At 48.1% G+C, this 20,688-nt stretch overlaps 1 protein-coding gene across 1 annotated transcript in view; it reads left to right on the top strand.

Moving 5' to 3' along the window:
* FBXW10B (F-box and WD repeat domain containing 10B) overlaps positions 1–4,411 on the top strand; it is a 33,017-nt gene extending 28,606 nt beyond the window's left edge. The window contains exons 12-14 of the mRNA XM_019485747.2: positions 32–318; positions 1,297–1,404; positions 3,174–4,411. Coding sequence (XP_019341292.2) covers positions 32–318; positions 1,297–1,404; positions 3,174–4,045 — 1,267 coding nt within the window. The 3' untranslated portion in view covers positions 4,046–4,411. The remainder of the gene's footprint in view (positions 1–31; positions 319–1,296; positions 1,405–3,173) is intronic.
* Positions 4,412–20,688: the final 16,277 nt, after the last annotated feature.

Raw genomic sequence — 20,688 nt, 5'->3', positions numbered from 1 at the left:
CTTTTTAACTGGATTCTTCTTCCCTTCCCAGGATGGTGATCAATGCTTTGAGCAATATTCTGCTGTTTAACTTTGAGGAGGCAGAGTGGGACTATACATTACCAGCTGACCGAGAAGCTGAAACTAAAGATAAGAGAAAGCATAAAGAAACCCCAGATGAAACACAGCCTAATCAACATGCTCATGTTCAGCGAATGAGAAAGGATGTAGCCACCCAGAGGATATATCATCTTTCTCCACAAAAACACGACAAAGACCAGATACAATTGTCTTACGTGATTCGTCGCCAATCGCCAAAGGGCTCAGAAACATTTCAAAGTACTGTACATATTTCCTGCAGTGCAGTGTGTTAAAGGGGCAGCATACCCCTAAAATGGCATTAATTTAACAAAGAATGAGTTTGAAATAGGTTGAAGCATCCACTGTTTTCATCCAAATCAATCCATGATTCCCCCATTGGGCAGAATGATGGATGTATAAAATTCATTATAGTGCATCTTTTAATGATGCTATTTATAATGTGTAAAGCTGAAATGCAAGTGCACACAAATTTTCATACTTCAAATGGTAGCATCCCTGCAGTTTGATGTTTTAGATGGCCTTTTATTCCAATATGTAATGTGTTTGAGCTATATATAGTTTAATACTGCAAGTCTGAGAAGCTTGTGGCCTTGAGCCTTTTACGCATTTGAACTATTGTGAAGACATTCATGGAAATGATTCCAACTCAGTCCTTCAGTGCAACTCTAATAAATGTTAACTTCATTACTAGAATGCCATTTAAGCAGTTTCCTCATATGAATGCTTTGCAAGTATTGCAAGGGGCAGGGACTGAACCAGATTTTAATCTCAGTTAAAAAGATTGTAAATTCAAAGTAAATCCAAATAAGCAACTAGCAAATCTCTGGATTTCTCCTAGTGAGAATGGAGATCAGAATCTGGTCTGCTAAAGAGTCACTGGCTTATCATGAGGTTGGATGAACACCTGTCTGGGGTCGTGTGATCCCAGTGTGTGCTCCGGCCAGCGGCGGGGGGTCAGACTAGATGATCTATTTAGGTCCCTTCTGACCCCTAACTACTATGAAACTATCATTTATTTCAGAATCTTTTCTGTTCCTTTTTTCCCTTGTCAGAAAATGTTGGATAAGTGTATATCAGTCCATTAGGGCTTACTAACTTCAGAAGCTGGGAATGGAGGAAATTGGTAAACAATTGATATTGAAGACATCGGTAAATGGAAATTCATTTAACATTACCTTTAATTCTGTAGGATTAACCCAACCCTCTGTCTTGCAGCTCTTCATCATGAATTAGTGAATACATGCACCCTTCAACAGAGTTCAAAGAAAAGTGTGGCATCATTTTATATCCAACCAGAACAGGAAAGAAAACTCTCTCGTACAGGTAAAAATCAGTGCCAAAGCAATGCTGCACAAGCTTCATTACAAACACTTAAAATGGAGCTCTATTTTTGGATTGTCTAATAGCATTTTTTTAGTTATTGGAATTTTTGGCATGCATATGCAGGTAACCATTCTTTCCCTCTGCACATAACTCTGTACATGTAGACAACCTGTATATGTGCATAAAGGGGCATGTGCATCAGCAAAAAAAAAATAAATGCTGAGTGCTTCAGGCAGTCACTTGGGAAGCTGGAAACATGGATCTTAGGTCCCTCTCATCCAGAGAGGGTTTGGAGCTGCAGTACTCTGATTTCCCAGTATAGTGCTCTAACCACCATGCTGTAAGCCAGGCATCACTCAAACCCTTCTTTGGGGCTCCTTCTGAAGCTGAGTCTCTGCCTCTTTTTAATATAATCACTGAAAAAAATGGAAAGAAGGCAGTGCACAGGGGAAGCTTCTGCCTCATTGAGAGGAAGGCTCCAGGCCAGAACACAGGGTCCCTTCCCTTCTAGGGCAGGAGCCACTTCATTGAGCCACTTACTCTCAGGCTTACTCCCTCCCTGGCCTTACATAATTCCCCTTTCAGGTCTGACTTGGAGGGCAGTGTCCAGAACACTCTGCTGGAAAATCAGAGTGATTCAGGTTCAAATTTCCTCTAGGTGAGTGAATCTGGAAACCAGGTCTCGTGCTTTTCAGGCAAGTGCCTGAGCTACTCAACTACTGGGGCTAAAATATATGCAAGCCCTATTTCTCCACTGTCTAAAACCCACTAATCCTGGGTTTTACACCAACTATGATTCCAGGCCATTGAGGACACTGTGGGTTACCAAGGGACACATACATTGCCAGTACATAGCTTATTGCACATGCCCAGTCTATACATACAGGGTTATACATCCAGGAATAGAATGGATACCTGTGCATATGGGTCAAAATGCCATGTAGACAATGAAGAAGAAACAGAATCCCACTTTTCAATAACAACAAAAGCCTTGCTAGAGTCTGGTAAGATGTTTCTGGGGCTAGAAATGACCGAATTACAGTGATGCTTGCATTAGAATACCTAAAATAAGTAGACTGTATGGTAAAGGGTAACATTCACTGGGCAAGAGGCCTGGGCTATATGAAAGGTTAGAATCATAGAAAGTTAGGGTTAGAAAGGACCTCAGGAGGTCATCTAGTCCAACCCTCTGCTCAAAGCAGGACCAGCCCCAACTAGATCATCCCAGGCAAAGCTTTGTCTAGCCAGGTTTTGAAAACCACCAAGGATGGAGCTTCCATCACCTCTGTGGGTAACCTGTTCCAATGTTTTACTACCCTCCTAGTGAGAAAATTCTTCCTAATATCCAACGTAAAGTTCCCTTGCTGCAACTGGAACCCATTGCTTCTTGTTCTGTCATCTGCCATCATTCAGAACAGTTTAGGTCCAGCCTCTTTCAAACCCCCCTTCAGGTAGTTGAAGGCTGCTATTAAGGTTGTTTCAGGAAACTGGAGCTCTGATGGTTATGAAGCCTCTTTTAGGGAGCACAGGGATGGAAAGAAGAAGAAACCAAAGCAGCAGATTGGTCAGGGAATAGAAAGCAGAGCAGCAGATTGAGTAAGGGGAAGGGATTGGACTGGTGCTTGGAGAGGGTGCAGGGCTAATTTGTGGCATGCCTGCCAAAAAGGTTGGCCCCCCTGAAATACATTATCACCAGCACTGGACTCACTGTATACTCACTTCTGTTTCACAGTCATATTCAAATGGTAATTTTTTTTCCTTTTTTATAGTTGGAGAATTTACACATGAATCCCTGGTCCATGCAACTTCACTCGCTGAAGCACAGGCTACTTTACAGAGTATAAAGAAGAGAAGCCCACATTGTGTCATGTCTCCTGACCGGATCCTCCTGACAGTCAGCACCTTGCAGGATACTTATAAGTCACACCAAATCAGGTCCAATATGAGGTACAAAGCAAAAGTTAGGGATGCCTGGGGATCTCCACTGCATCAGAAGGAATGTGCTAAAAAGGTGCTGGCATCCAAAATCCCTAAGCAACAGAAACAAGTTCAGTCAATCAAACTTAAACACACAAAATCCGCCAGTGGTTCTCTGACTATGAAGAGAGTTTCCACACCCTTTGAAACTAAAAAGCTACAACTCAATTTGAGAAACTCTTTGCACATGTCTAGTGTGCGCTCCTGCATTCCTGCTCCCACAATTGTACGCTCCAAGTCATGCTGCAACTTGTCAGAAGAGAAAGCGCACACTGGCTCTGATAAAGACACTTCTCTACCTGAGGGTGAGGCTCTGGTGACTGGCCACTTAACTAGTGCATCTGAATCAATTAAATCGATGCGCATGATGATTGCACAAGCTAAACCCAAAGTAGGTTCTGTTGGAGCAAAGCCTGTTTTCACACGATTTGAAAACCCTTACCGGATTAACAGTGGATTCAGGCTTTTGACAGCGAAGCAGATGAAAGCATATGAGGAAGCTACAGTGGCTGAGTATAAGGCAAATCAGACAAAAGTTATAGCAGACCAACAAAAAGAACGTAAGAAAGCCTGGGTAAAGAAAATCAAAGGCCTCCCCATAGACTATTTCACCAAGGAAGGAAAAATAGCTGCACCTGAACTTGGGCCTAATGTGTATGTCTGAACTAAGATCCTTAAAGAACCCTGCTTGACCATTTAGAACAATAAATACAAATAAATCATTGGAATTTGGGGAATCTTGGGTTTCTCAAATCCTTTGATTCAATTACAGTCTCCATTTGAGGATATTCTTCTTGTGACCTTCAGTGTCTGGAGATTATATAAGGAAAAATTCTACATGATTCTTTAGGAAATATTATTGACATAATTAAGTATTCCCCACAATGGCCAAAAGCATATTATTTCACTAGGATTTATTATTTTGCTGAGACTATTGTTACTGCAAACACTAGCATAGTATTGCTGTTTGAGTCTCTATAGCTGTAGAATGGTTTAATTGCATTTAAATTAATAAAAACATTTCTATTAATATTGGGTTTTGTATAATATTTATTAACAAACCTAAATTTTAATTCTAAATTACAGAACTGTTTAGTTGCTAGCTTTGTACTTGGACTATTCCTCCCATCCCTTATACATTGGCAAGATTATGCAAGTTACTTTGTTCTCTCTGACTCAAAAATAATTGAATACACTCAGCCCTTGGTTTGTTTTTTTTACTGTCATGTAAGTCATTCAGTTAGTCCCTGATTTAGGAAAGTATTTGTATTCAGCAAAGTTTAAATATCAGTGCCTTACTGAATCAGGTCTGTTTGACTTTGGATAAAATCTATCATGCTTTTTTTTCTCCCCCCTCACAGGGAAATAAATCCTTTAATCCTCATTTTCCTTTAATGAAACTAAACAGTGCAGCGCTCTGGAATTTAGTCCCACTACAATAAGTCTGCCATGGTACAAAAAGAAAATGTTAGTCTAAAAGTTATAAAAAATACCTTGCCATTGAAAAATGTCTAGAGGAAATTCTACAGTTATCCAGATAAACATGTTTTACTAGCATTGGATCAATGTTCATAGCACATATGAATGTGTATAGTACAAAAGTATACTCACTGGTGTACGCACTTGCAAGATCAAGGTCATTATTTTTTTGTGTGTAACCTGGGTACATCCAACTATGTGCTTCCCCCTCCAAATAAAAGAGCTAGGCAGAAGTGCTGTGAGAGTGATCTGTAAAACACTGGCCAGTTCCCTCTATTCCATAGAGTCAGGCCAGGACCAGGAATAGTTTAACTATATACAAATTTATTAATGTTTATAGGGAACCTTAAACATATAGCTATTAATATACAACTGATACAGATATTTACAGATTCATAAGAAAGTATTGGTAAATATGTGCAACAACATCAGGTAAATATAGCTAGGCAGATAAACACAGGTATCAACAGGAAAGTTCAGGCAAGATCAATAACAACAATTAGATACAAATAAACCTCAACTTGCTTACATAACCCAGGCCACATTGGAAGATAACAATAGATGTATCTATTTATATCTATATAACTATTTACAGAATGGGAAGCACAAGTCTTCCCCCCACTCCAGGTACCCACGTGGCTGAGACTATTGGGCATTCCCCTAGGGTGCCAAACCCTGGCACCCTCCTAGGGGGAGGAGGGTCCCAGTACCTTCTCAGCCCCAGATGGGTCCACCTGGTCTCCAATCCCTTGGGACCCCCTTTCAGTGCTTCCCTGGGGACCCATTCCTTAAGTACTCACAGATCTGGGGAGCAGGCTGGGAGGGCTCCCACAGCCATGAGTGCCGTGTCAGGGGTGCCAAGGGCCCTGCCTTCTGTCCTTCACTGGGGCTCGGGCCACCTCGTACAGGTCCCAACAACCAGGCTTTGCCTTCTGCCTTCTGTTGGGGCTTGGGCTGCCTCATGCAGGCCCTGAAACCTGGTCCATCGGACCTCCAGTGCACCCCACTGGTGCCTCCCAGGTGCCCAGCCTGAAGCTGGGGACGGGTTGCAAACCTGAGCGGCCTGACGCCACTCCCAGGGCTTGGGATGCCATACACCACTGCGAGCACTGAGTCCTCAGCCACACACTGAGGGTAGCAGACCCGAGCTGGTGGCTCCATGCACCGCCGCATGCACTACGTGTTCAGGAACCTGAGCTGCCTCCCACAGCTCCCATGGTCTGCCCCATGCACCGCTCTGTGCACCGTTGGGGCTGTAGCCAAAGCTGCTTCCTGCTCTGGTCCCACCAAGGGGGTCTTCCAGGGCTCTTCTGGGCTACTGCTTCCACCCACTAGGCAGCTCTCCCTATCTCTTCCTAGCCCCGCCTCTTTATCCCTCAACGCATCTCCTGCGTGCCAGGCACGCAGCTCCTTTTAGTCACTCCAGAGGCTCAGCTTCCAAAGGCTTGCCGGACCTGCAGAACACAGGCTTCAATCAGGTCCGGGAGGCTTTTTGCCCCTCCCCTCTGTGTGAAGGGCAGGGCTGGACCTGCTCAGCCCTTACCTGATTGGTGGACGGGCTTCACCAATCGAAAAGAAGATTTTCCAAGCCCATTCGAGCCAGGCTGTGTAGGTGAGTCCACCACCTAAACTGGTTTTTCTTTGGGTTGGATCCCAGCAGGTGCCAGCCACCCACAATTGCAACTCAGATACTGAAAACCTGTAATCCCTTGATTTGAGGCCATTCACAGTCTGCATTTTCACTAATACTTTGATTTCTGGATTAGTTAAAGGATTTAAGTGTTTGTTTTAGACATTTTACAAAATATTTTTAAGAGCTTTATGTAATGCACAGAATTCAGATGCATCCCCAGCAGCTTTGCTCATTCATAGACAAGTATACATTATTAGAAAGCCACCTCTTTTGGGAAAAATTAAGTGTCGAATTTAGCAAAATGAAAATCCCTCCGTATTCTTTCAGTGATTTAAAATAGTTTTCTTAAATATAATAACCATTGTTATACATTATAAGACCTCTACAAACCTAATCTTACCCATAGATATACTCAGATAATGAGGAACAAATGTTAATTTGTATTAGGCAAAACAGGGTCATATTCAATTTTCATAGCAGTCATTGTGGGAATGCAAACCTAATTTTGGTAAATGTCGTGGCAGAGGTGCCGTGAAACAAGCTATATTCACTGAAAAACTGCAAAGCATGCTTGCGGCACACCTTGAATCTTATAATCTACATCAGGGCTGGGCAATTATTTTGGCTAGAGGGCCACTTAATGAGTTTTGGCAAGCTGTTGAGGGCTGCAAGGTTAGCCCCAACCCTTGACAAGTGCCCCGCCCCCTGGTTGCCATCTTGGGACCAGAAGTCCTGTTCTCCCCTCTAACCCCGACCTTTGCCACCAGAAGTCCATCCCTTCACCCTGGAAGTACTCCATTTGGGAAGGGGGGTTGCCATCTTGGAACGGGAAAAAAACCCACAAATTATATACAAAAATCAAACATCCACAATAACATAATTTAATTGTATTTAAAAAAAAATATATATATATTTGTGTGTGTGTGTGTTTGTGTCATGTATATAGAGGTGATTGCAGAACAACTCAAAATGAAGTCTTACTCTTATATATTGTGGGGGTGTGGGTAGGTGTTGGGGGCATGGGTGGGTGGATGTGTGTGTGTGTGGGGTGTGGTGGTATGTATGAATATGGGTGTGTGAGTATGGGTGTTTGTGGGAGGTGTGGATGCATGTGTGTGGTGGGGTTTGTTTGCATAGCAGTGAGTGAGGCAGCTCTCCCTATCAACAGCCCAGAGCCCATGCACCCTGTGGTGCCTCCCCATCACCAACAGCGCGCAGCCCCAGTCCCACCCCGCGCCTCTTCTGGACTCACCCCAGCAGGAATGGGTCAACCAGAACCTGGGCACAGCCCTTACCTGGCCCACCCTGCCTGCTCTGGATTCACCTGCTTATGCTAAACAGCAGCAGCAGAGCTGACTGGGCAGAAACTGTTGCTCAGCGCAGGGCAAAAGTGAGCCCTCACCCTCAGCGCTGCCCAGTGCTCCTTGCTACAGCCACCTGAAGCCCGTGCTGGGCTGCCCTGTGGCTCCTCTGTGCTGCCACCACTGCCCCACATGGCAGCCCAGAGGTGGTGGTGATGGTGACGCAGCTGCAGAGCAGCCCAGCGTGGGCTCCGGGTAGCTGTAGCAGGGACCTCTGGGCAATGGCAAGGGGGAGTGGGTGCTTTTCCCCTGTGCTGAGCAAATTTCTGCCTGGGTGGTGCTGCTGCTGTTTAGTGAGAGCAGGAGAGTCTGGAGCAGGTGCAGGACACTGGGTTGGGGCTGTGGCGTGGGTCCCCGTGGGTACCACAGGCCTGGGGCCAGTGGAAGCAGTGGCAAATGAAAGAAGCTGCTGCTGCTGTCTGGTCTGCCTAAAGGCAGGTCAGCCATGGAGCTGCCCCAGCCCTGCTGCACAGCCAGGGGGTGGCAGGACGCATCACAGCTGGACAGTGCCTGAGCCAGGCAGGACGGAGGGACCCGCTGTGGGCAGGACAAAGCCCTATTTTGCCCAGCCCCGTTTTAGAGGGTGATTAGGAAAGCACTGGACTGCCCTCTAGTGGACAGAGTGGAGAACACTGGTCGGAGCTGATGGTCCATTTCACCAGGGGCCAAACTTTTTGGCCGATGTGCAACACATTAGCCCTGAGCTCTCCCCAAGTGTCAGTCCAACCCCCTTCCCCCACTTGATCTGCTTTGCTTTCTGTCTCTCTCCATGTGCTCCATGCCCAATTCGCTGCTTTGGTTTGTGCTTCCTGCCCTGCCACTGTGCTCCCTGTCCCCTCCCCAATCTGCTGCGTGCCACACGCACAGGGTACCCTGCCATGTCTGGTCCCTGTGCTGCGGATTGGCCACCCCGGTCTATCACTTGCATTGGTCTGACAGACCAGCCACATTTGATTTATGTCTGTCATCAACTTGTGATACAGGGACAAGAGTAAGCACTGTTTTGATTGGTGGAGCCCATCCGCCAATCAGGAGACAGCAAATGGAGTTAAGTCACACCCCTTTTCTTGCTGGGAGGGGGAGAGGCGCTCCCCCCAGACCTGATTGCAGACTGCAACACTGTCAGGTCCCGAAGACTGCAGGGGGGAGAGCCCTAGACAGTATAACAGGAGCTGTGTGCCCAGCACGAGGGAGACGCATCCAGGACAGAAGAGAGAGGAGCAGGGCTTAGAAGAGCTGAGAGCCGCTCAGCAGGGCAAAGCAGTAGCCCAGAAGTGCCCCTGAAGACTTCCTTTGGCAGGGAACGGGGGGCAGCTCCAGTGGTTAGGCTCTTGGTGCGCAGCATGGCGCGCGGCGTTCAGCCCCTGGGAGCTGTGCGAGGCAGCTCGGGTCTGCAACCTCTGGTGTGCGGCCATGGTGCACAAAGCAGGATTGCTGGAGCGCTTGGGTGGCTCAGGTCCCCAACCCCTGGCACAAAGCTGGCAGCTCAGTGTTTCCTTGTGATAAGTTAATGTAAATACATTTGTAAATAGTTAAGTCCCCTGACTGCCCTGGCCTGGTTCTATAAGGATGGAGGGAAACTGAGCGGTCTGCAGTTCCTCCACAGCACACCTGCCCACTAATAAATTCCCTTCTACTGGAGAAGGGGAGTATACACCCGAGTACAACTGGGCTACATACAAAAGACCTTTTAGAGCTGTAGACGTCTAATTACTCTTCAATGCAGAGAGTGCTGTAATGTATGCATTGTGCAATGTAATGTATTGTGTGCACTGAAAATGTGGTATGAGTGTGTGAAAGAAGGGGAGCAACCTTGTCTCCTGGAGGCCTGTTGACTGACCATGGACTACAAACCCCAGAGGCACCTGGAAGCAGGAAGAGGAAGTGATGAGAAACCCTGCAGAGCCCTGCTGCTGGACTGCAAATCCCAGAAAACCTTGGGGGCAGCAGAAAGAGGTGGCAACCTCTGATACCTGGCTGGTTACCTACCAGATTTCCTGGGGACAACAGTGGGCTGTGGTGAGCTGGACTGAATAAGAGAGGAGCCTCTGCACAGCACAAGTGAACCAGAGACCAACTGCCCCAGCAGTACTGACCACTAGCTGTTTGCTTGCTCTCTAAGGGTGCGTCCAGATGAGCATGCACATGTCTCTTGCCCTGCCTCAAACCCCTTTGAGATGGGGCAAGAGGCACATGCAGGAATGAAAAATGTTCCCCACACTGCACGTTTGCAGCGTGGAAAGAAAATAAGACCTCTGGAATTAAAAAAAAGTGGGGCAGGGCACAATCCCGGACCATGCTGAGGGAACTGGGGTTGGGTCCTCCACAGAGGTGCTCTGGCTGCTAGAGCATCTCCGTGGTTGGCCCCTCGCCCTGGTGCTGAAGCACAGGCAGCATGCTGCAGCACCAGGGCTCCAGTGCCAGTAAGTATGGGGTCGGGGGGGGGCTGGAGGAGGGGGGAGGGGACTATGGGGGGGGACCCTTGCTGGCCCCACCCACTCCCCCAGCCCTGCCCTGCCCAGCTCCATCCCCCCTAGACCCCTGAGGCCCCCAATCCCTGCCCCCCCCCACCCCAGCATCCCAACAGTTGAAAACAAACCAAATAAAAAATCCCCAGTACTTACCGGCAGTCCAGCTGCTGTCAGGGTGCCTGGTGAGTTTGTAAATGGCCACCAGATCCCCTCTCAGCCTTCTCTTGAGGAGGCTGAATAGGTTCAGGCTCTTTGGCCTCTCTTCGTATGGCCTGCCCTGTTTCCCCTTGACCATGCGAGTGGTCCTCCTCTGGACCCTCTCAATGCTAGCCACATCCCTCTTGAAGTGCGGTGCCCAGAACTGGATGCAGTACTCCAACTATGGCCTGACCAATGCCACATAGAGAGGGAGGATCACCTCCCTGGACCTGCTTGTGATGCATCTGTAGATGCACGACAAGGTGCGGTTAGCCTTACTGACTGCTTCCACGCATTGGCAGCTCACTGGCGGGTGGGGCATATGGGCCTTGCAGGGGGTTGGTAGCCCCTGCAGGGGCTGTAGTCCCTGGGGGGGGTAGCCCCTTTGGGAGGGCAGCAAAATATATATTCATGTTTCATGAATATATGTATTTCGAGTTCACTTTATTATTATAATAGAGACATTGGTAGGCTTCTACATTGCTTTAACACTGTAGATATATCAATAAAACATTGCCCAAATGATCGCTGTCTCTGTCTCTGTCTCTCTCTTTATAGTGGTCTTTTATTTTACTTCTGGAGGAACATGGATTTGGGGGTATTTTATAGTGACTTCGGGATTTTTTTATCAGGGATTTTTCAGTTTTCCAATAGAGAACACCAGAATTCCTGCTAGGAAGGCCAGTGGCAGGACCCTGCCTGCTCAGAGATGTCACCTTGGACCCAGCTGGCTATGGTAGACCTCCTGGCCAAGTGAGGCCAGAAGAACATGCTTTGACAGTTCAAATCAGGCCATCACACCTAGAACATCTTCTGGGTGATAGCTGCCCAGTTGGTTGGGCAGGGGGCATACATGGCAGTAGTGCCACACAGAAGCCAACTCTGCAGCCACAGCCCACTGGCAGCTGGCCCAGAGGGGCAGATGCCTCTACTGGCTGTGCAGTCCCCATCTGGGTCTGGCAGGTACGCAGCAGGTCATAGCCAGGCAGCAGCCCCCACTGCCAGACTGCTGCAGTGGGTAGAGGGTGCAGGGAACTCGCAGGGCTGCTTCAGCAGTCCAGTTGGCACAAGGGGTAGTGCCCCCAGGTACCAATTGGCTGGGCTGCAGAAGCTCCTGAGAGCGAGTAGCCCTGAGCTATTTGCCAGGGCAGCTTTTTGTACTTCTGGGGGCCAGGACAGGGCAGCTTTTTATATTGCTAGGGACAGCACAGGTGCTGGCCCCTGGCTCTAGCTCCCCTTGGCTGCAGATCTGGGAGGAGCCAGGCAGGGTTTTTTTGCCCCAAGTGGCACAATTTGCTCCACAACAAAGTGCATGTCCAATCACGTGCACTGAGGCAAAAAGCCCTGGCTCAAATTTGCATTGCTTCTATTTGAGCTGCTGCAAGCACATGTGCTTGCATGTGTGGATGTGCCCTAAGTGTAAATTGTTATAGTGTGAATGCCTATTTACCTGTATTTGTCTCTTTCTGTTGGCCTGTGACCCTAACCACCAGGATACTCGATATAAAATAAATCCCTCACTGTCTGAGGTGATTGTGCCTGACACTGCAGGGGTTTGTTACAGTGCTTTTAAATCAACTTCACTGCAGCTGTTCCAGGAGGGGAGTGAGGGGCTGTAGGCCTTATTAGGTGCTGATTTGTGTTCTGGGATGTGCTCATGCTGCTTCTTTTCCCTTTTAATGTTATAAGCATCATCCAAAAGGGGAAGTTTAGGAACAAATGGCTCAGAATAAAGAGGGATTTCAGTTTGATCCTGAGCTAGCAGGAGCTAGGAGCATGCTCAGGGTACAAGTTACCCAGGACACTTGCCAATGACCTCTTCCAGCTGACAAGGATGACTATTCATGGAGAACAGGGAAGGCCTGCCTCTGCCTGAGCCAGGGGGCTGTGGTAGGAGATTCATGGAGAAAGCCAGCAGTGAGGTGGAAGGGTGTTCCAGGCCATAAGAAAGACTGAAGGATTTTCTCTCTCCTGGGCTGCAGAGCTTTTCTCAAACAGGAAACCTGAGCTTATTGGACAGCAGTCTTGGCCATGATACCAATCATAAGGCAGGATAGATGACTAGTAGGGGGTGCATGTGCCCCCCCGATGGGGCCAGTGCTCCCCCTGATGGCCAATGGCTGATGCTGTCAGTTGGGTTGGTGCCCCCCTGATAGGGTCAGTGGCTTCTGCAGGTGTCCCCCAGATTCAGGAGGCACCACTCACTCATGTAAGGCAGGGTAGTTTGGCACCTTATAGTAGGGATGGCAAGCTGGTCAATTGACCAGTCAAATATTGTAAGTTGACTGCATATTTTTAACTATGCCAAAGGTTATAGCAACTTTACAAAAAACCCTACATTTTTTGTAGTTTGACCAAAAAAAGTGTTTCAAAAACAAAATCATTTTAATGGAAAATTTGTACTTTTTCTGTGTATTATTTAGACCTATTGGCATTTTTAAAACAATTTTTTACTGATATTTGACTAGTCAATTGACCAAACTTTATTTGACAGGTTAAATACCTAACCCTACATTATAGACTAGCTAAATTAGAGATGTATATTTAGTTATTCTATAAGATGCAAATCTATCATCTTCTGCATGCCTTCAGACAAGCAAGCACAGCTAACTACATCTCTCATGATACCAAGATTTATTAGGGGTACACCAATAAAGATTTTCTTGGCCAATACCGATAGCTGATTATTAATTAGCCATATCAGCCAATACTGGTCTGATAACCAGGGATCCAGGTTCTGTTTCCCAGGGAAAAAACAGAGAAAACCATGGATTTCCTGGTTTTATCAGAAAAAACGCAGTTTTCCCCCTTTTGCAAAGAGCTCTGCAGGCTGGCTGAGTACCAGCCTGCAAGAGCTGTTTGCACAAAGGGCGCAAGAGCCCCAACTTTGCCCAGAGGGGGAGGGGGAGACAGAGTGGGAAAGACAGAGCAGATCCCTGCTGCCCTGCAACCTGGTGCAGCTGGAGACAGAGGAGCTGCTCAGGGATCTCGTAGTGGCTGCTCGCTCCACACTGCCCCAGCGATGCGCCTCCTGCACGCGGGGCTGCACTGAGGGAAGTAACGCAGGACTCTGCCACCCAGAGCAGCGGCAGGTGCAGGAGGCGCAGTGGGGGGCAAAGAGATCCCAGTGTGGCCCCACTGTTCGCAGCTGCATTGGGTCTTGCCTATGGGGCTACAGCAGCAAATCCATGTTTAAGATTTGGCTTCCCCCCCCCCCCCCAATTTTTTTACCTATATTTGACTGGTCAAATACTTAAGTGTCATGGGCGGAGTCCTACAGGAGGGCCGTGATCTCCTTAAGGCCTCTTCCTCCATGCCAAGTCAGCCCAAGGGCACCCTCCGATTCTCACCTGCCACATCTTTGTGGTTTAGATAAGGTTGGGAGGCTGCCTTACACCCTCTTGGTCATTTCTCTGTGTTGATTCAGATGCCGTGGTTTCCCGGACTCTTCGTGGGTCTCACTATGATGGGTGCTTCAGGGGCACCCTAGCCTTAAGGGCTATGCATGGTTTCAACCACCTCTTATACCATGCCCCAAGCCTCGCAGCTGAAATAGATATTGGTCTGTCAAATATACACTTGCCCTCTCTGGGGTCCTCTCCGTAGCACTGCCCTCTCAGGGATCCTCTGCAGCACCACCCTCTCTCAGGGGCCTTCGCAATAATGCCACCCTTCTCTCCAGGGCCTTCTCCACAATGCTGCCCCTTTCAATAATACTGCCCCTTTCTCTGGGACTCCACAGGAATGCCACCCCTCTCCTGGGGCATCTCAATAGGGCCCCCTCCCTGGGGCTCACCACGCCCACGCTGGGGCATCTCAATAGGGCCCCCTCCCTGGGGCTCACCATGCCCACGCTGGGGCATCTCAATAGTGCCCCCTCCCTGGGGCTGGGGTCTATGCTCCCCGTACACCACACCCTCACTGGGGTCCCCACACTGCTGTGGGTTCCCTACAAGGCCTCCTCCATCCCCTGATAGCCTCACCCAAACCACCAGTGTAACAACAACAACAAAGCAAAACACAAGCCCCTAGGCTGTAACATAACTTAAAGCCACCTGGCTACAACCATGTTGCTCAGACATCTTAGAGCTGCCATCCTTTACTCAGCTTAAGCTGTACCTGCAATCAGGCATCTTCTCACATCCTGGCTTAGGAACTCCTACCTATCTAACTGCTAGCAGGAAACCACCCTGGCCTCAGCTCCTGGGCTTTATAAGAGCCAGGCCCTGCCCCTAACAGCCAGCTGACCACTGGCAGGTGTGGGTTGTTTGCTGACTCCAGTTGCCCTGGCAACCAACAGCTGGGCTCCTTATTCACTGCTAGGGCTTTTTCTCTAGCAGTTTCTCCTCTTTAGGAGCAGGGCACCTCAGTGCTCTGCGACACTAACCTTACCTTATTGACTAACGAAATTAGAGATACATATTTAGTCTATAAGATGCAAATCTGTCCTGCCTCCTGCTTGTCTTCAGACTAGTATAGCTAACTACATCTCTCATGATACCAACATTTATGTTAAATGATCTCATGAAAGCCAAAAGCAGAGGCCAGATACCACTACTGATGCTCCAGGTCATTCACCAGACTCACAGTCCTGTTGGTCATGACATGAGGTGCTGGGCTGAGTGCCCTGGCAGGGCTGAGCAGATTGGCTTTCAAATGTTCAGGTCGTGCTTTTTATAGACCGCCCCCACCTTGACTCTAGGTTTGGCAAGTGGTAACTGCTCTTGCACCCCATGGGCTGCCATCCCGGCAGTCCTGCAGCTTGCAGTGCTGCCACTCTCTTAGACAGGTGGATGAGGTTGCTGGGTAAGAATGGAAAGCATGTTGGCTCTTGTATCTTCATACATGTTGCCTAGGAGAAATATGTCACTACCTTTCCAGCAAGACCTGCGTAAATCTTGTTCATGAGTAACCTGTTCCCCACTGACTGCAGGGTGGACCTGGCCATACCTTGGCCCTGTGGATCAAAACAGGAACTTCCCCTTCCTATTGCCTCCTCCAGGCCAGGCTTGGCTGCCTTGCAGAGAAGTTGAGGTGTTTGTACCCCAGTCTTTGGGTTGAATAAGATGCATTTATCATTCTGTACAAACAGGTGTCCCGAGTCTCTGAGTGATCCAATATTAACAGTGAGAACTGGACAGCAGCTTTGGGAGGCTGGCTCAAATATATTACAAGGCCGTTTTAGAAGCATACATATTGGGGATGGGATAACAGAGTGAAAATAAGCTGCCATTCTGTACTCCCTTTCAAAGCAATGCAAGGCCTGTGCATCTATGAGTGAGTGACTGATTCCATTTCACAGATGGGAAAAGAGAAGCACAGAGAGATTAAGGACCAGGCTGTCACCTCATATGCACCTTTGAGCCACTGGTAGAGTTGGGAACCCACATCTCCTGCCTCTTGGTCGAGTGCTTTAATAGCTAGACATCCCTTCTCCCACTAGAGAAAATACTGGATGATGGAGTAAGACATACACGGCTGGGGCCTGTCTGAATGCTACCCTTGGCTTTCCTAGTAGTAGTTAATATGAAGTATTTCCTTAAACATAAAAAGGCATGATACTTGTTCATATTATGCCCCTTCACATCTATCCTGGAGTATAGGAGGGGCAAAATTTATATCCACCTTCAGGCCACTCAGTCCTGCTAGAGCTACATAATGAGGCAGCCGTGTAACTGAGGCAGTTGTGCAACTGTGCTTGTAGCACCAATAGAGATTATCCTCCTAGTCAGAGAACATGTGTTAACCTGGAAGATAGGAAAGGTTTCAGTTGAGGCAAACGGAATATATAGAGAGCAGTGGTTCTTTTCAGTGACATCCTTTTTGTTTTGTTGATGCGACTACAGAAACATTAAATCTCTTTCCCGCTGTGAATAGAGGGGCACAGAAATTCATAGCACTCTGTGGTAATAGTACATTCATTATGGCTGAATTACAATGGGATCTTATGTAAGAGTGTTAAAGATCTCCATTATTAGCAGCAATGTTCTTCGTGACTAATGATAGTATAATGAATACATTCAGATGATAAAATACAATCTGCTTGCTGCCAGGCAAATGCATAATGGGGGAAGTTATGGCTGCAGCTCAAGTTTCCCAAACACAACTCCACTTCTGGTGGAATAACTGTGGGGTTTGCTCTGCATATTGACTTTACTTCTCTTGCTTATTCATGTAGGTTGTATGCATTTGTAAAACACAGCTCTCTCTTCCAGGGCCACTGGCCACATCAGTGTGTGACATGTGCCATTCTAGCACATCAGTGAAATATGCTGTGAGAAGCAAGCCAATGTTAGAGGAACTTCAGTTGCTGAAGTTCAGGGGCACTGGAAAATTGCTAAAAAAAGACAAGCTGACTGATGCCTGGCTCAGCCACCTGAGTCTGTCCTTTCCAAGCTAAGCAGCAGACTCAGAGATGATACTACTACAAGCACTATCACAGTCTATACAGCTGAAATGTGGACATCTCCTAGGAAATAAAGATACAACTTCACATTGCAAACTGGGTGTGGATCAGATCTACACAAAGTGTGCTCTGTGCTCACAGCTTTCATCTGATTTGTTGATTTAAGACACAGGCATGTATCCCCCTTCTTTTACTTGCATCTGTAATTAAAGGAAATGAAGTCCAGGGCTCTTCCAGTCCCAGAGCCTCCTAGGTTCTAGTATTGCACTGAGTCACTGCATAATCCTGCAGCATTTACTTTCACATGTTATACCTCAGCCTCCACATCAGTAAAATGGGGCTAAATCATAGGCATGTTGAGAAATACCTACTATTTGCGCAGTGCAGTGCAGGTGGTCTGAGATTCCTGAGTGCCAGGTGTTGTAACAATCAGACTGACTGTTCTTTCACAGAGGACACACATTCATGGCTATAGGGAGATAGAACTTGAACTCCCAATTTGTTAGTCTAATTTTACCCAGCTGCAATGACGTGGTAGGCAGTTTATGACAGTTATTAGATGGTGTCTGTAATATTAGGTTAAGGGGTCTCGCAGGACTTTCTACTGGACCTGTATCCAAATAACAAGTTTCACTACAGACAGCACTGAATGGCTCTCTGTAGCAGGTTGCCCCCTAAGGCTGTGTCCACATGAGCATGGACATTTGGTTCCCCAGGACCTTGTGCCACTGCTGGTTGTCCTTGGGGAATGCTTGTGCCACGTGTCTTTTGGAGTGCGGCAGGTTACCCCAGGTGGGGTAGGAGAGGCTGGGTCCAGCACTGGGCTGGCCCCAGCGGACTTACCTGGTGTCCTGGGGGCCTCCTGGGGCTGCAGCAGCAGCGATCCTGCTGCTTGGAGCCTGGCCAACAGCCAGTGTGGTTCTGGCTGACCTGGCTCTGGTTTTGAGCAGCACACGCTGCCCCCACATGCACCGCTGTGCTTTGTTGCTCATTTTTTTGACCCCTGGATATCCCAGGGCCAAAAAATACCCCCTTGCAGCTCAGAGAACCCCTGAATGTATGGTATGTTGCACCCCTGTTTGTCCTGTGGAAACAGGTAGGGAAGAGTTAACCCTTCCCTGCCTGCTCCCCTGGGACAGACAGCACAGGCAGCCACAAGTAAGCCCTGAGGTCAGGGAGAGGCAGGAGGTGTGCATGTGGGGGGGTATTTAGAGGGGCATGGAGGAACCAGAGGAGCCCTGGGGGACAGGGAAGAAGCCTGGAATGGGGTGGAGGGGGGGATTCTTACCTTTCTCCTCCAGGCCTCTCCTGTCCTGAAGTGTGACTGCTCCAAACTGGAGATAGCACTAACACTGATCGACATTTGTGTGGCTCACAGCGTAATGTGTAACAAGGCCCTTACAAGAAGGCTGAACACTGCATCAGGAGGTAGACTCCCATCCCCTCCTCAGGGTTGATACATGTGAACAGGGCATTAGTGTGGGAGACTGGACTTGCAGTTGCTGTCATAGAGGAGGGCAGCTGGGGATACAGGACTTCAGACTCCAGGGCTGCCAGATCAGCACTGTATTCCTTTAGCTTTGCTTTGTTTCATTCCTATTCAGACACACACATTTAGACTCCTTCCTGCTCAGCTTTTTACACTCTAAGGGTTTGATCCTATTTTACAAGCCATGGTGAACACTGCTGCGTAGCTTGTAAAACCTGCTAGACTGCTTATCACCGCATAGCATCGAGCTGTGTGTCTGCAGAAAGACAAAAGGCCAGGGCTATTTAATCCCATCCCACAGCATTGCACTGCTCACACAGGAGATATTTAAACAGGTGAGCTTCTGTGCCAAAGGAAGCTTGTGTTCTGTCACCCCTGAGCCCCAGCCCACAAGCACATACACAACCAGCCCAAACACACCACCCTAATCGCAATACGAATGATAAACATCCTGGATGGCATATAAAACACCTCACATGACCTCTATGGCTCCGTAATCCTCCAGTTCCCTCTCCTCTCACTACACACCTTGTACTGCAAATACTAAGATTCTGGGCATAACGATTTCTGGCTGGCACTTCCTCTAAAACACTTTCTGATCCAACTAAATTGCCTGTAAGTGTTCATGTTAAAGAGTGCAACACTGCTAAAATGATAATTTATTACAGTCTCTCAGGCATTTAATGCCTTCAGCCTTCAAAACTGTTCTATTTGAACTAACTGGATTTTCAAACAGGTAGTTTTTGAAAGAGGTGACAGTGTAATACCAGATATGATGCAGTGCACTTGGTATCAGACACAGTTGGTACCCATATTTACTTGCATTCCACATGCAATCACCTCCCTCAAATCAGTCCTCCCAAATTGGGGTTTGTCTCTTAAGCAGGGACAATGATTCTTCTTCACTAGAACAGAAATAGAAGAATATTAAAGCACAGCATCTGCTTGCTTTTGGCTGCCAAAACAGCTGCCTCTTGTCTCTGGTTCCAGTACACAGAAGGGGTGGAAATCCCACCGTGGGATCCCTCGTTAACCCTCTCAGAACCCCAGCTATTGGCTGAGTATTGTAGCTTGTGCCTGAAAGAGCAACTGAGCTGGCTCAGGGCAAGTGAGCAGCTGCATGCAGTCTGTAGTACATTGGTGAGGTTTGTGGTGTGGAAACAGCACTTCATTACTTAAGGGAACTTATATAAAGAACCATTTACAATAAAGAAGTAACAGGCATGGTACTGCCCTTGCAAGGGTCTGGGGTCTTATTGCTGCACAGTCATATCAGGCGGTTCCTGCTGCCTAGGGCTACCATACATCCGGGCTTTCCTGGACATATTCTCTTTTTTGGCCCCCTGTGTTGCGTCCGGGCGGGTTTTTAAAATAAGACTAAATGTCCGGGTTTTCTGCTCTCTGGGGCCGGCTGCTTGGGGCTCGGAGCAGCGGGCAAGGTGATTGGCTGTTGGGGGTCATGTGATCCCTGTGCAGGCTCTGTCAAGCCAGGTAAACAGAGAGAGAGAGAGTGTCTGTGTGTGCATGCATGCTGGTGGGGGGCAGGGGTCTGTGGGTTGGGATTGAGGGGCACCAGCAGGGCTGGGGGGGCAGGGGTCTGCAGGTCAGGAGTGAGGGGCACCGGCAGGGCTGGGAGGGGTGCAGGGAGATGTGGATCTGGAGTGAGGTGCACAGGGGATGGGATGGGTGACTGGATTGGGTGTGCAGGGCACTGGCAGCGCCAGGAGGCTGTGGGCTGGAAGTGAGGGGCACCAACAAGGGGTGGGGAGCAGGGTACTGCTGTTTGGGAGCAAGGAGCACTGGCAGGACTGGGGTCAGTGGGTCTGGAGTGGGGGGCAGCAGCAGGGCTGGGGCAGGGGGTGGCTTGTCAGTGAGGGGCAACAGAATGGGTAGGGGCAGGGCATTGGCATGTCATATTCCCCCTCCCACCTCTCCCCCCACACCCTGTGACAGGTGCCCTATTTTTTGGACTTGGAAATACGATAACCCTACGGCTGCCTCACCCAGACTGTTTCCCGGGATACCACACTTCCTGGACATTCAGTATTTCCAAGAGGGCTTACTCTATGTCACACAGTCATCCATGACCCTGGAAAAATCTCTTTTTCTACATTTTTCCTTCTGCAAGACATGTCTTATTTAGGGGCAGGTGGCATGCGAGAGAATAAAGTATTTCAGGGATGTATTTTGAATAGGAAAACCTATGCGAATAAAATTGGTTTATCCTAGAAAAATGTGGGCAAAATTTATTCAAATGACTGGTAATTATG

This window comes from Alligator mississippiensis, chromosome 8 (genome assembly GCF_030867095.1).
Source record: "Alligator mississippiensis isolate rAllMis1 chromosome 8, rAllMis1, whole genome shotgun sequence".
Taxonomy (NCBI): domain Eukaryota; kingdom Metazoa; phylum Chordata; order Crocodylia; family Alligatoridae; genus Alligator; species Alligator mississippiensis.
Note: the sequence above shows the minus strand (reverse complement) of the source record. Positions and strands in the feature narration are given on the sequence as shown.